General features: G+C 42.8%; 1 protein-coding gene across 2 annotated transcripts in view; it reads left to right on the top strand.

Moving 5' to 3' along the window:
- ARID5B (AT rich interactive domain 5B (MRF1-like)) overlaps positions 1 to 15,606 on the top strand; it is a 193,455-nt gene that overhangs the window by 141,319 nt on the left and 36,530 nt on the right. The window contains exons 1-3 of one of the 2 annotated variants that reach the window (XM_010857415.1): positions 1,123 to 5,821; positions 7,259 to 7,371; positions 13,546 to 13,750. In XM_010857415.1, the coding sequence (XP_010855717.1) occupies positions 5,818 to 5,821; positions 7,259 to 7,371; positions 13,546 to 13,750 (322 nt within the window). In that variant the 5' untranslated portion in view covers positions 1,123 to 5,817. Of the gene's footprint in view, positions 1 to 1,122; positions 5,822 to 7,258; positions 7,372 to 13,545; positions 13,751 to 15,606 lie in introns of those variants that run through there. The other variant, XM_010857414.1, reaches the window with a different exon arrangement.

The raw sequence follows: 15,606 nt of genomic DNA, 5'->3' as shown, positions 1-15,606 counted from the left end.
CATCACTGGTGGTAAAACCTGACTGAAAAAGAGGTTTGCTCTTGCATTAATGGCAAGAATGCACGGAGTCACATGGTTTCAGACCAATTAGCAATACAGATGAGCTACCAAGTCAAGTTCCATTTATAGGCTGGGGGAAGGGGAGAAGTAAAATAATCTGTGTTGTTAAGTGTTTCTGAGAAATGAAGACCTCCAGGGCAGAGAGAAGGCGGATCAGGAAATAGCTATGCAAATCACATGCCTATGAAATTACTAAAACTTTGATCAGAGGCATTAACAATTGCTCCAGCATTCACAAGTATGAAACAAGGAGTGAGTAAGACAGGGCCGGTTGGGAAGGCATTACAAAAGTGTTTGCTTCCATGGTTTGTTGAGCAGTCAATGAAGTCCACAGCTGTTTTGGACTTAAGTTGCCTGAGCAGTCCAGGTATGACAAATGCAATAATACATTCCACTCTCATTAGTGACTCTTAGGGACCTCAGTGACAAAGAGCCAAAGTTCCTGGACCTCATATAAAGCCTGCTTCATTTTTTTTTTTTCCCCATCCTCTTTCTAATAACACTTCTGCTTACCCTTCCACAGGTGGGAGGAGAGGACCTGGATTCTGTGAGTGTAGTTCATTGGAAATGCTAAATTGTATTTAGTAGGCACTGTGGCTCAAGCAACATTAAGGTATGGCTTGGGCTGAAGCAAACTTGGAAACTCAAAGTGGCCGTGACATCCAGAGTAGAGAGTGTGACCATTCCCTGGGGCACACCCCCTCGGTCCCTGTTAAGGGCTGTCTGGTCTGGGTGGCATTTTAGAGTGAGGGCATTTGAGGCTGGCTTAAATGGCAATCCACTCCAGTATCCTTGCTTGGAAAATCTCATGGACAGAAGAGCCTGGTGGGCTTCAGTCCATGGGGTCACAAAGAGTCGGGCACGACTGGGTGACGAACACAACACTTGCTGGCCTCAGTTCACAGCTCTGCTGCTGCTAAGGTGCTACAGTCATGTCCAACTCTTTGCGACCCTATGGATTGTAATCCGCCAGTGCCCTCTCTCCATGGGATTCTCCAGGCCAGAATACTGGATGGGTTGCCATGCCCTCCTCCAGGGGATCTTCCCGACCCAGGGATTGAACCCAAGTCTCCTGCATTGGCAACGGGTTCTTTACCACTAGTACCACCTGGGAAACTCCTCACCACTCTGGACTCACCTTATTAATGCCTTTATTTGAGAGAAAAAAAAAAATTACTCTTAAAAAGGAAACTGTCAGAAAAATTATAGGACATGATGACACTCTTGCAGCTTTTTTCTTTTTAAATTTTGTTTAAATTGTGCCTATTGCTCTGAAATCATCATTTAAGCCAGAAAGTCCCCCAGGATGGAGTTGTGCTTGCTAACGGCCTGATGTGTTCACATCTCAGACAGCACAGTTGCTTCTCAAACATTTCTGTTGAGTGTGGAAAAGTATTTATAGACCAACAGAATAAAAGTAAACTTGCATGATCTTAAGTCCATATAAATAATTAATGCTTTGTGAATCCACGGAGTCAACCAATTATCAGACACTGAGTCCCAGCGGCTGCAGTGTTCTAGCCCCGCTCTGTGAGGTGTGGAGTTGGGAGTATATGGAATGTAACTGCGGATTTGAAACAGAATTTCAGGGAATCATTTATGAATTTAAAAGCAAAAATGTTGGCTTTAAGTTAAAGCCAATATGAGAGCTGAGAGCTTCTGTTTTTCTTTTCTTTTTTCCCTAGTATTTGAAAACTGAAATTCTGTGAGAGATTATCTGTGAAATGCCTTTCTTTTATTACACCCATAAATTTCAGGAGTGGCTTTGATCAAGCTTTCTGCCACTCTGGGTTTCTAAATCTTATACTCATATGTTAATAACTTTAAAAACACGCATCCTATTTTTGTTGCAGTGAAAGAGGAAGTTTCTAAATAGTCAAAAGGGAAACGTTGAAAATAGAACACAATAAATGATAACTAAATTAGGGTAGGTTCCCCCCCGAGCCCCGCCCCAGAAAGAGCAATGCTCCATGCTGAAACTTGCCAGAGTATTTTAAGATTATTGTCTATAAAGAAACTGTACCAAAGAATTGAGATGCTCAGAGGAAAGGCATTAAAGAAATGCAAAGTATTATCAGTAATGCACACTATACATAGAACAGTGTTTGCGAGTCCTATTTTAATACTTCAGTCTGTGGAGTTTAGTTTTCTGACTTGTGTTTAGTGTTTAAAAAACACACACAACTTGCAAATCAAATGAGTTTATGCTCTGCCGGCTTCCTCTAGACATTGACCCTGGGGGTCAAACTCTTAGGAAAATGATGCCTGGTTTTCCATTCCCCTAATTCCAGTCTCTACCAACAAGCAAGTCCTATCTCTGAGTGGGAGCTCACAGAGAATTTCTCGAGAAACTGTGTAGCTGCGTTGGCAACAAAATCCTCTCTGCAAAAGGAGAAGAAAGAGTTGTTAACTGATGAGTCAATCCAGCTTTTATAGCAGTTTATCTTCGTGGTATTTCCAAGAGCATAAATGTTATAAAAAAAGAGACGGTCATGACAGGAAGAACACAGTAGGAAAAAAAACAGAAACGTTTAAGCCAAAAGCAATTTACTTTGCCAGTAACTGGTTACATTTCCTTTGTTTTATTATTATTATTGCAGTATGAAAGTTTCCCACACCTGCACTGCCTGACACATAACTTGTCAGAACCCACAGTGAAGTAAATACATAATTGAGTACCTGCAGCTCTGAGCTTCTAGACTCTTTAAGGGAAAAAAAAAAGCATGTTTTGCTCTACTGTCAGAAAAAAAAAAGAAGACTATGATTCATTAATAGTTGGAGGAGTTTTTTTTAAAAAAGGGAATAAACAAAACACAAGGGTTAAGTATCAGAGTAGCCTGGACCGCTAGCAGTAGCCGATTTCTCCTGGGATTAACACCTATAGAAATAGCGGTGACTTCACAATGGTGAATACTTGTTAATTTCATGGCACTGAGTAAGAGGAACAGATGGGCAGTCGGAGAGAGAAGATACTTTTTTAAAAAAAACCGTAGACATCATTCACTGATCAGGCAGAAAAGTCCGTCGATGGCGCACTGCAAGGGGGTGATGTACTTGGTGCTCTAAGTCTTATTGGAACGCTGTGACTTTGGTGAAAGTCTCATCACCTACTACTCAGGATTGATGGGGACCCTCTGCTCACCAGCAGGGCTGGAGGATGCTGTTTGATACCTGAGATGGGCTATAGCACCCTCGTGCTCTCTGTGTGGTATTTGAGAGTGTTTTCATTTGGGGATAGCTCCCTGGAGTCTGCCAGCCCAAGTTAAGAATGTAAATACGTCGTTATAAGACACAGCAAGTGTGTATGTAAAAGGGAAGTTCCGGAAAGCAGGGGCTCTGGGTAAAGTCAGTTGCCTGGGTGGGAAGCTTTCTACTACCAGTAACCAGTGGTATGAACTAAGACAAAATAATTTCTATCTCAGTTACCTGGTCTGTAAAATGGGGATAATAATAATTGTACCTTACTGTGGGCTTGTTTTGAGTTTTAAATGAATTGTTGTATACAAAGCTCTGATTGGCAAGACAAAGTGCTCTGTAAGCATCAGTAATTATTATTATTAATAATATTTGTGGATAATATTGAAAACATTCATGCAAAGAGCACTGATTGAACTCTATGAATACGCCAGGCCAGGGTTGGCCTGTGGGTATATACTGTACACATGTCAAAGTAGCTGTGCATTTATTGCTTCATGCTCTATTTTTTAGAGTAGAACTGACTAGAACCAACTATGCTGTCAGTACATGTATTGCTAGCTTCCAAGAATCATTTTCTTGGTAGAGACTGGCCTCCTCTACAGCAGCTGGATCTGGTGTGATTCTGGAGTTATAGGATTTGGGTTCTCTCAGTAAGTCTGCGGCCCTTAGCTGTCAAGCAGAGGGGCAGGTGTAAGTTGGTCCAGGGCAGCTGAGAGGAGGTGGGCTGTTTCTTTAATAAAAGAGTCAAAGGCCAGAGCAAGCCCATCCCTGACCACCACCATACCATAAAGCATTTGTTTTCGTTCACCCCCCCTAGCAAATAATTTGCTTTTTTGTGACCCTGTAGGAAAAAAAGAGTAATTTGGGGACAAGAATATTTGCTGTCCCCAGAAGCCAGCCCTGCAGTCCCAAAGCTTCACCTTAGTTCTAGTGGATCTAAAAACTCTCTTAATTGTATCGTGGAGGCTCTTAACCTGTATGGAGTCCTGCATGCTTCCCCTAGTACTTTTAACATCTGGTGTTCGGTTTATTTGCTCATTGCATGTGGGACAAGATCATGGCCCCACTGAGATGCCAGACACAATTACCCTAAGCAGGAACCAAAGGCTCATCTCCCACTGTGGGAGATCTCATCTCCCACAGTAAATTCCTGTCACTGGTGTTTGCTCCCAGAGCTCACAGGTGAGCAGGAAAGGTGAATGCCATTTACAGGTGCCCAATGTGATGGGTATACACGCAGTCAAGTTGACGGGCCTAGCTCTTGACACCAAGGACATATATGTGGGCATCTTTATTTCCAGCAGTCACTTGATTGTTCAACAGTGTATTAGGCATTACTGCCCCTGGGTGGGTACTGGGGCCGAGAGAGATGAATCGGACATGGTCCTGCCATTGAGGACTCTCCGACTCAGTGTAAGAATAAGCCAGCTAAAGTATAAATAACACAATGATACCTTCCATAAGAGAAGGTCAGAAAAGGAGCTCAGAGGTGAGACTAACAGAGGTATTCAAATTTGATACTTAAGGGATTGGTGGGATTTACCTAACCATACCTGAAATACCAGTGTACTTGCCTTCTGAGGTACAAAAGACTTTTTCTCTTGATCAGATTCTACTTAGAGCTTAAGTTTGTGTGACCAGACTATTAGGTGCTAGTCTGTTCTAAATTTGTAATTCTCAGAATTTGCTGGGGAAGGGCATGTGCCTCTCTGGGTTCTAAGAGCAGCTCAAAGAATGGAGAAAATAGACCCGATTTGGGGATGACTTATTGTCAGTTCCCGGAACCTCTGCCTTTATTTAAAACAGCCTGTTCAATGTGAGTTCTCTCTGTCTAAAAGGCCTTTGGGATTTGAAAGCTTTTCTGGAAATAAATGCCTTTTAGGTTTAAATGCTTTTTGCCAAAATTGTTAGGCAGGAAAGATCATAGTAACAAGTCTTAGAACAGAGGCAGTGTTGTTTTGTCCCTTTTAATGAGATGCCCCAGACCTACCTCTAGTTCTGTCAGTTTCTGTCAGCTCTCTGCTGGGCTATTATTTTGATAAGGGACTTGAAAGTACATCCTTCCTTCACCGTCATTAAAGTCTTAGCACTTGGGTCAGTTGTGGAAACACTTCTGTGCTACACGGAGAGTCCTCAAATCAAAATAGTCCCCACCCTGGCTCCAGGCAGAGGACCTCATCAGTTCATGGAAGGTGGCATCAGGCTCTGACAGGGGAGCTGGAGGTCAGGAGCCACAGAACAGGCAGGATGAAGTCACCCACCCCACTCGGGGAGGTGGAGAGAGGCGAGCCCTGCCTGCCAGTCTGGCAACTCCAGCCAAGCCCTCGGAGCTCATCCCACACACCCCGTGCTAGTCACTGCTGTGTTTACATGAGTAATGGAGCTGCCGGGGGAGGGGAGTTGTAAGCAGAGCGCTGAGCCTCGCAGCTCGCATTCGGAGGGAAGCTGACATCCACACCAAGTCGGGTGGAGACTTCCAGGGACGTGGGGCCGGGGAGCAGTCACATGCTGTAGCTTTCATGAGCACAGACATCATCAAGCAGATGTTTGCCGACTGGAATGGGTAATCGCCGCTTTCTCTTTGCTTGATTTTCTGTTTGTGAGTTTGTATCCCTTTGGTAATGCCAGGATCGCTTTCTGAGATGGGCTTTCAGACAGACATTGTGAGGAGATGAGAGGAGAGCAGATTTGGGAAGCGGGGAGTCTGAGCCCCAAAACCACTTTTGAAACTTTGGCCTGATTTGAAAGGCAGCTCTGCTTTATGGTGCTTTGTCAACAGCAAGACTGTTATCCACAGTAGAAAATCAAATTAGTGGGATTAATTGTGTTTGTAAGATGAGTATGATGTACAGTGTCCTAAAACCACTGGCTAACTGCATGACATAAGTAAGATTAACAACAATTAAGAGGGTTGGAGTTGTTCAGATTTCTCGTGGCCATAATCATACCTTAAAGCAATAATAATTAAAAAAAAAAGTGTGGTACCTTGAAAGGGCCTAAAGAAATTGCTTGGGATGTAATTGGTTAGTTTGAAATTCTTCAAGGGCTAGCCGGTTAGTTGGTTTGTTTTAATTTTGCTTGACTGGGTAACTGGTGAAGTTAAATGTGAAAACTGATGCCGGAGAGTCATAGCAGCACTCAATAAACAGCAGCCTTTTTTTTTTTTTTTCCCTTTTCTCCTTCTTTTATGGATCTTAAAGGGATTCAACCTCAGCATCCAAGATGAAATATAACTTTGATTTGTGTCTTGTCTGTGGCTTTTAAAAAGTATAATCTCCACGGAATCAGGCTAACTCCAGTATGATCTTTGGAAGTTATTTTAAATAACCCTCAAGATCTTCATAAAGTATATATATATATATTGAAAAGAAAAAGAGCATACTGCCTTAAATGAACCTGCCAGATTCGCTGAGATCTGAAACATGCTGGTTGCAATACTGTTAGTAAATACATTTGGTAGTATTTTTCAGATTATTGTGAATGCCTCTGTCTACAGCTCTCCCTTACTTATTTGTATCATACTTTGAGAAAATGCTTACCTTTCCACTTTTGAAGAGAGAGGTTTTCAAGTGTTACATTACTATGATGCCATAACGGGCTGGCATATCACTTGGGTTTCCGAAAACAAGATACAAAGCAAAACATAAAGAATGAGCCTGGCTCAGGGCTGTCTTTCAAGGCCAGTGTGTGTTTCTTGTGTAACAACAGGGAAGTGTGCTTTCCTTATCATCGTCCTTTAAAGCTGAGGGCTTCATTGTATTTACATTAATTAGACGTGTTCCAGTGTAACAGGTTAGCTTTGGGAAACATGTCCAGAAGTGCAGAGGCTATGTAGACGCAGCCCTTCAGAGAGGGACGTCTGAAAGGAGGCTTGGCTACCGCCAGATGTGTACATTTCTCAGAACAATTAGAGGGCGCCGCTGGAGTGAGTGTCTCAGTTTTTAATAAGGAAACCCACGCAAATGAAAATGCCTCTCAATTGTTCTCCATTTGTTTTCAGCGCCAAATCTTAAAGGCAGACCACGCAAAAAGAAGCCATGCCCACAAAGAAGAGACTCTTTCAGTGGTGGTAAAGATCCCAACAACAATTCCGATGGCAAATCCGTTGCCAAGGTACAGTCATTTGGCTCCCCAGTATTCGCTGGGATTCGTTTTTGCTGCATCTTTTTATTTTTCCCTTTTTCTCTTTATCTCTGTGCGCCTGTGTCTTGGTGGCAGTTTTCAATTCAGAATCTGACTTTGGTATTCACAGCTCTCTGCTGTGCCTGTTCCTGCCACCCCCCTCCCCTGGCGGGGGTTGAGGGGGGAGCTGGGGGAGGGGCAGTGGAGGCATTTTGATTAGTCAACAGAAAGACTTCCCACCTCCCAGCTTGGAGGGTTGGGTAAAGGACAGATGATTAAGCGCCCACGTCATTGAGGCTGAGATTTCATAGTAGGTGACACAATGACATAGTTTACTCTGCTGGTATCAAAAATAGACTGGATGAACCATCCTCTTTCTGAATGTATTCATCTAAATATGCTTCAGAGATGAAAACTGGATGGAATTAGAAATGGCTAGAATGAATTTTTTTTTCAAGTTATTTTTTTTCCAAATCCCCTCTAATTGACCTTAGGATTAAAGACTCGTAGCCCAGTCCTTACATGTATACATATACTTGTATACACATTTATGTTTTTAAAGATCATTCGTAATGCGGAATGGAAGTCCAAATTCTAGACTCTCTTTCAGGACCTGGGGCCGTTTTGCCTTAGCATTCTTAGGAATCTTGAAAGTGCATGCCTGAAGAATTTAGCACCGTGAAGGGTGAAGTGTCACTTCATATTTTTAGGCTTATCTTTTTCACTTTTGTGGGCTTGGATCGTATTTCCATGATTCCGTTTACGGGGTGTTTGCGTTTAGGTGTTGTTTCTGTGCCAAAGACAGCAATAGCCCCTTTAAGACCTGAATTGAAGCCCAGAATTCAACTGACACCACATTTCCAGATCCAAGGACTAAACTTACAAAAATGGGAGCATTTTTAGTGAATCTAGAAGATCCTGATGTGGAAAACCATGACTTCAGTTCTGTGTTGGCAGTTGACTGTTTTTCTGCCATGCCCTCCACTTCTCTTCCAGTGTAAAGAAGCAAATCACAGACATTCACATTCTGTATCTTATCTTCAAGCATGACTGTTTCATCGGGAAGTTCTGAGGACTTTCAAAATTGCAAAGGGTTAAAAAGATCACCTAGTAGAAATGTATATTTTCTGGCTAAAAACCAATCTGTTTTTGCCTAAAGTTATTTTTGTTCTATTCCTTTGACCTCCTGTGAGTGAGTCCATGTGGATACCGAGGGTGACATTTTCTCGTAATTGGGACATCTTGGCCCTACAAGTACCTATCCAGGACTTTGGCTTCTGTGATCTTGAAGGATGTCAGCGGGAACAGTTTATTCCCTATGATGTGGCTTGCAAGATACTGCAGGATGGAGCCAAGACAGATCATAGCCCTCAGCAGAGCTTGTACTGACAGCGTCTCGTGTTGGAGCCCTGCCCCATACCTCTAAGGTGATGTCATGTGTTTATCCCAGCACGTTCTGCACCTGAGCCCAGCAGGATGAAGCTCCTTCTCGAGTCATTTGCAGCCACCACCACAGTAAGCCTCTGGGAATTTTACAGAACTCACACAATTGACCTGCAAGAACAGTACCTCTCCTTCCATGGAAGGCAGCTCAGGACTCACACTGGGACCCACAAAACTGAAGAAAACTGGAGACTGTATTTGCTGCTCACCTGCTTCTTAGGAGGAATGGTAGTCTAGCCTTGGTTTTCTAAGTGACCCTTTCCATCTGCCCTGCCCAGCACTGCCATTCAGCATCTTTACAAGGAGGAGGCTTGCCCTTCCATCACAGATATCAGGGGTGAGTGGATGAACATCACTCTGTAGTCAGCTCCCAGGGACCAGTCTGAATGCCTTGCTTTTCTTGGGAGTCTTGGATTACAGTCCTGCCTTGGCTGCTTCCACTGGGTCTGGAAAGACCACTTCACCTAGAAGAGAGAGGCTGGTAGCTATGAAGTATGGTGGGCTTCTGTTGTCACTGACGAATGGATGCAAAGTCCCTGCAGAATAAGCAAGCCACATCTGGGGCCAGGAAAACCACGCAAAAGGCATGTGTGTCTTGGAGTGGTCTCTTCTCAGTAAATACTACAGGAGAGGTTACAAGCCTGTGACCATCTGATCAGTTGCTGAACTGGAAGCAATGTTGCAGGTGACAGTTGGGCTTTTTAACCAAGACCTGTGTGGTTTTTTTCAGAAGTGCCTCAAACAGACCACTTCTAACTATGGATAAGTACCAGCTTTCTGCAGCTCCATGCAACAAAGTGCTGTCAGAGTAAGAACCCACTCAGTTTGTCGTCTGCATGACTGGAAAAGCAGGTCAAGTTAATTTGCCTGTCGCCATCCAGAGTTTGCCCTCTTTTAGTGAGAACATGAAAACTTTGCAAGACTGTGTTTTCCAAGGGACAGAGAATGCATGGCTTTACAATGACAGAGTCATGGAGAAGAGGCTACCAGTTCTCTGAAGATGACAAGAACATGTCCTACCCAAATCCAGGTCTGGGGCAAAAAACTTATTCACATGGTGACTTATATAAGAGAAGTCTTCTTAGCCTGGCTCTCAAATGAAAGGCCTCCGTTGATAGAAGGCAAATGACTTTTCACATCCTGTAAGCACTTTGCAATGACCAGAAGTACACAACAGGCGGCTTATATTCTAGAAGGACCATTGGAAAGGGAAACTGCAGTATGTTCTTTCACTGAAATCACCAACATATTTTCACTATTTTACAAATGTGATGCTTTCGTTATTTTCAGTATTTTTCATCCCATTTGGTCCTAAGAACTTACCCCGGGGATTATCCTTCTTGCTTTCTTGAGGAGGAAAATGAGGATTTCCCAGGAAGTTAGTGACCAAATAGAAATTAGACTCTGGTTCCTTTCCTGCTGGTTCAGCACATCCTGCTGCCTCGGTTGAAGGCTGGATTAGTTACAGCTCAATCCAGTGAAAGGATGTGGTTAATATCAAATAGGTGGTGGTTCACTGCAAACATTAAATGTGGATCCTTTAATTAGCACTTCCTCAATCACTCTGGAAACCCCAAAGCTCTTAGTGAACTCGACAAGTGTAAGGCGCTCAGGTCAGGAAAAACAGACTATAGTAATTACCTGTTACCATCAAAAGGCTGGGCTTTCTTGAGGTCTCCATGAAGACTAGTTCCCGTGTAATATTTCAGTAGCTTAAAATGCTGAGACAGTTTCCGGTAAGTGAAAAATTGTACAAAGGAACTTGACCTGGTCCTACCCAGAAACAGAGTTATCCTCTAGAGGGCTCACGTATGTTGAGAAATGCATGCAGTTAGTCTGTGAAGGGAAACTACTGCTCGTGTCTTACGAATCCCCCAGACTCAAGAAAGAGCTCATTGAGGCTCAGGATGCAATCCAGAAGGCGGCAGCCAGGCTGCACCTGGAGCCTTTCCTGTCGTCGGGGGTCTGATGACTTTGGGCTGGGTTCGTGTGGGCTCTCCATGCCGCCTTTTGTCTCTGGTTGTTTCTGCATGGGTGAGGCAGCTCCCTGGACACTGAGGGGCAAAGCTCATACTCCCTTAACTTCTGGCCTATTCTCACTGCAAACTTAAGATTCAGCCTGATTTTATATGCAGAGCTGTTTTTAAGGGGTTTAGAGTGAGGAGATCTGAGTTCTAGACTCCGAGTTCTACCTGACCCTAGCCACACGCCAAAATACATCACCTCGCTGAGCTTCAGTTTCTTCCTCTGTAAAATGGGACTCAGGGATGCTTGTATGAAGCCCACGGCGCTGTTCCCAGCTCACTGTGGCTACTCCATTCATGCTGGTTTCTTTCCCTTTGCTTGACACACAACAGAAAGAATGGAGCTCTTTACACTCTAGAAACCACCTAGCTTTATCTTCTACTTCTCACTTGGTAAATCACATTTCTAAGCTATAGGTTTTGTAATGCTTAGTAATAAGATACACTTTTTAATTGGAAGAATGTTTTGACTCATTGGAAAAGACCCTGATGCTGGGAAAGATTGAGGGCAGGAGGAGAAGAGGGCATGAGGATGAGATGGTTTAATGGCATCATTGACTCAATAGACATGAGTTTGAACAAACTCTAGGAGATAGTGAAGGACAGGGAAGACTGGCATGCTGCAGTCCATGGGGTTGCAAAGAGTCAGACATGACTGAGCAACTGAACAATAACATTTTGACTATCAGTTTAGTATTTTTATGAGTGTCAGTAAAAGATAGTGTTTAAAACCATAAGTCCTTGAGTGAGACTGCCATGCCATGCCGTGCTGAGTCACTTGTCATGTCTGACTCTTTGCAACCCCATGGACTGTAGCCCACCAGACTCCTCTGTCCATGGGATTCTCCAGTCAAGAATACTGGAGTGGGTTGAGACTACTAAGGTTCAAATCCCTAACTCACTACTTACTAACCTGGATGCTGGATGCGATCCTATGGTCTTGGACGTGTTACTCTTCCTCTCGTACCTCAGTCTCCCCATTTCTGATAGGAGGGTGATAACCTGCCCTGTTAGGGTCACGAGCATGAAAGGAGATAACACCAAAAAAGGGCTTAGAATAGAGCTGGATTACGTAGTAAGCACTCAGAAAAAGCCAGGAAGCAATACAGATTAGAACTGGAGTGATTTTTATGATTTCAAAGAGCTGTTAAATTATAGATTTCATCAGAACTTTAGACTCAACAATCTAAAATTTGGCAGTGAAAAATGATGACAACATAAAGTTTCCCAGGATGCTCGCCTTAATCTAATGTTACAAAGTACTAAAGTTTGAAAATAACTGTAAGTAGAAATCCTACATGGGAAAATGTTTTCATCCCATTTCCACTGCCCTTTAAAAATGAAAATCTTATCTAGAGGCTGGGTTGAATGAGTTGTGCAGGAAGTTTTATTTATTTTTTTCAGGACCCATCTAGATATTAAACTGGTGTGTTCCTGTGAGAGAATCAGCAATAAAGAAAACCCTTGTAGAGGAGATGTTTCCCTTTAATAAATAAGCATAGCCTTTTATGTTCTTAGTGCTTGCAAAGGAGAATCTGAATGGAAGGACAGAGAGGGGTCAGGAATCTGAAAGGGAAAACCTTGTCGACTGTGTGGGACATGTTAATTCACCATATTTCCCGGACACTCGTCCTCTCCTCGCCGATGTTAGGTCGGAGATGTAAAGAATATTGGAACCTACTCCTTCCCCGTGGGCGCACTTGAACTTGAAGCTTGACCCTTTGTACTTCCCCCTTTGACAGTTAAAACAGCTCAGCACCTTAGCGTATTATTTAACAAGCATCAAAGGCCTCTTGTAGAACATGGCAGTGAGGCGGGAACATGGGGTTAGCTGCTCCATGTGGTCCATTTACCACCATTTATTTTTTTAATTCTGAAGCTTTTCACTTACTCCTCCTGGGTTTTTACTTGACCTCTACTTTTTCCTTTGTGGCCACTTAACATCTACGAGATTTTCAGAGCTGACTGAAAAGCTAGGCACCCTCATTAAAGAGGGGGGTGTCTGGTTTCCTATGGGGGGTGTGTCTGGGCATCACGCTCGGGTGACGGATGGCGGAGACTCTGCTGGTGCTCCCGACATCAGCCAGCATTGGCCTGTTTTTCCAGGTTGCTGGGAAGAGTTGCAACAAGATCAGTTTACTATGAAGAAATGCACTTGCCTTTCATCTTGATCCAAAGTGCAGAACCTGGGACTCTTACTAAGAACGCAGGGTTCCTTCCATGATGACAGTAACCACTGGTACCCCTTAGGAAAATAAAGTGTATAGACAGGAGAGTGGTCCCAGCAGGTGTAAACACTTTCTGGTTTCACATCAACATGCTGGTAAGGAGTCTAAAAGAGGCTGGCATAGTTTGGCAAACCATGGCCCACTGACCACCTGTTTCTATAAATAAGATGTTATTGGAACACAGTCTCATCCGTTTGTTTACATACTGTGTGTGATGGCTCTCGTCTCTAGCATTGAGTAGTTGTGACCAAGGTTATAGTACCCCAAAGCCTACCACAGTTTCCGGCCCCTCTCAGAAATTCCCCATCCGTGGTCTGTGATGCTCTAGGAGCTATTTCAGGGCCAGGATGGTTTCCTGGTTTCCCGCTTCCCACTCAGTGGACGATGTCTCTAGCTATATCCCTGTAGGAATCCCAGAGCTGCACTGGATTTGACATGGCCTTTTTTTTTTTTCTTTTCCCCCTTTCCAGGTGAAATGTGAGGCTAGGTCAGCCTTGAACAAACCGAAGAATAACCATAATAATTGTAAAAAAGTCTCCAATGAAGAAAAACCAAAGGTTGCCATTGGTGAAGAGTGTAGGGCCGACGAGCAGGCCTTCCTGGTGGCACTTTATAAATACATGAAAGAAAGAAAGACGCCAATAGAACGAATACCCTATTTAGGTTTTAAACAGAGTAAGTATACTTGTTTTCATTTCTGAAATATCAAAGCTACTCAGACTCTTTGAATTGGGGGTTGGAAATTTTTGACTCAGGCTTATGTTGAAATCCTCTACTGGGGATGATACTCTGTTTATACTAAATCTACAAATCATCCAGGCCAGGAATTTCTTCCCCCTGCCTCTTTCTGCTACATTGTTCCCTTCTGGGGCAGTTGCAGTGAGATATTTATAGGCTTGAATCCACTGATTATGACTGGAAATAGACATGTTGAAAGTTTCTCATTTTCTGTTTTGTCAATCTTGAGTGTCTGTAACGCCTTTCTTCTGAGATAATAACATGACGTAGTTTTATCAGGCACAGATGTTGCCTGTGAAAAGACAGCTTTTAAAAGGAGGACATTTAAAGATGGACAAAACAACCACAAAGAGAAAACATATTTCCTAAGCCCCAAATTTGTTAAGAGATAACAAAGACCTGATGACTTCAGAGGAAACAAGAAATCCACAAATTTGAACTGAGGGCCCAATTTTGAATTACTTTGACATGTACGTGTAAGCATCATCATATATTTTAGAGAGGAACAGGGAACTCATGGCTGAGCAGAATTCCATATAAAAAGAGAAGAAACCCAGACCCTGTCCTGATTTCACAACTGAGTATATATTTTACCTCTGTCTGGATTTTGTGGTACACAAAGCGATGAGCCCCTGGTTTGAAATAGTATTTTCTCCAAATGTCTCTTCCTAGATTAAAACCATGTGTCATTCTGATGAAGAATGTCAAACCTGTATGTTTTACATAACAATTTACATACCTAATAGCAATTGGCACTGATTGCAAGAGAACACTCGCAGCCATTATAAACTTATATAACTACGAATGATTACAATGTTTGTCTGAAAACTGGCTGCTTGAAATAGAAGTAAAATTAATGTACTATGAACAGCTTTGTTGCATTATGCATTGGTTCAGATTAAATCAAGGCTGAGGCAGGCCTCTTGATAGCTTTGAAATAGTGCAAGGTTCAGTGAGGCTTTTTGAAAGTGTTGTGTCAAAGAGCCGTTTTTTTGTTGTTGTTGTTGTTTTAATTTTATTCTTCATTTCCTTTACCAAAGAATTACGTGAAGTTCAATTTTCCCCTCTTATGAAAGAATCAAATCCACAGCAGTCCCATTGCATGGTATTAGTACAAATGAACAGGGTTACCAGTAATTTGGCATAGATGATTAACAGCATAAACACACGCACGCCCTGTGAAGAGAGATTTGTTTTTAAAAATACGTATTTGCACCGTCACACAGGCAAGTAAGTCAGGGGACGAGGTGGGCACATTTCAGTTCCTTTGGGAATGAACCGCACCCTCAAGGGTGGCTTACGTATTTACCTGCTCAGCGCAAGGCACCATGCGATGGTGAAATATGCTATGAGCTTTTAATACACTGCTGCCATCAGAAGTTCTGTGAAGGTAATCATATATTAACGTGGCTGGTATTTATTGATTATGGAGAGCTCTTCTCTGAAGGAGGCATTACATATTACTGTTGAATCAATGGCCGCTTTCTAAGGGTCCTACAAGACAAGCCGTGTTTTGAAATCCCATGCTCTTCTCAAGGAGGCTGTAACGTAGCTTCCCTTGGTCTGCTGATGGCAACGGGACTAAACACTGTGTTGTCCTTTATCCTAAAAGTAGAACCGTTTCCGTATCTGTGACTGTTTCTTAAGAAATATTTTAAGTGGTACTAATATACCCTGTTGAATACCCGTTGGCAGATTGTTTCCCAAGAACTTAGCTCTCTGGGTTACGTTAATATTTCTTTTTATTTCTCTTTCTCATTGAAAAAACAAAACAAAATGTTTTAATTGACATT

Source organism: Bison bison, unplaced genomic scaffold (assembly GCF_000754665.1).
Source record: "Bison bison bison isolate TAMUID 2011002044 unplaced genomic scaffold, Bison_UMD1.0 scf7180017864380, whole genome shotgun sequence".
Taxonomy (NCBI): Eukaryota; Metazoa; Chordata; class Mammalia; order Artiodactyla; family Bovidae; genus Bison; species Bison bison.
The sequence above is the reverse complement of the archived record's forward strand: the minus strand, read 5'-3'. Positions and strand labels throughout refer to the sequence as shown.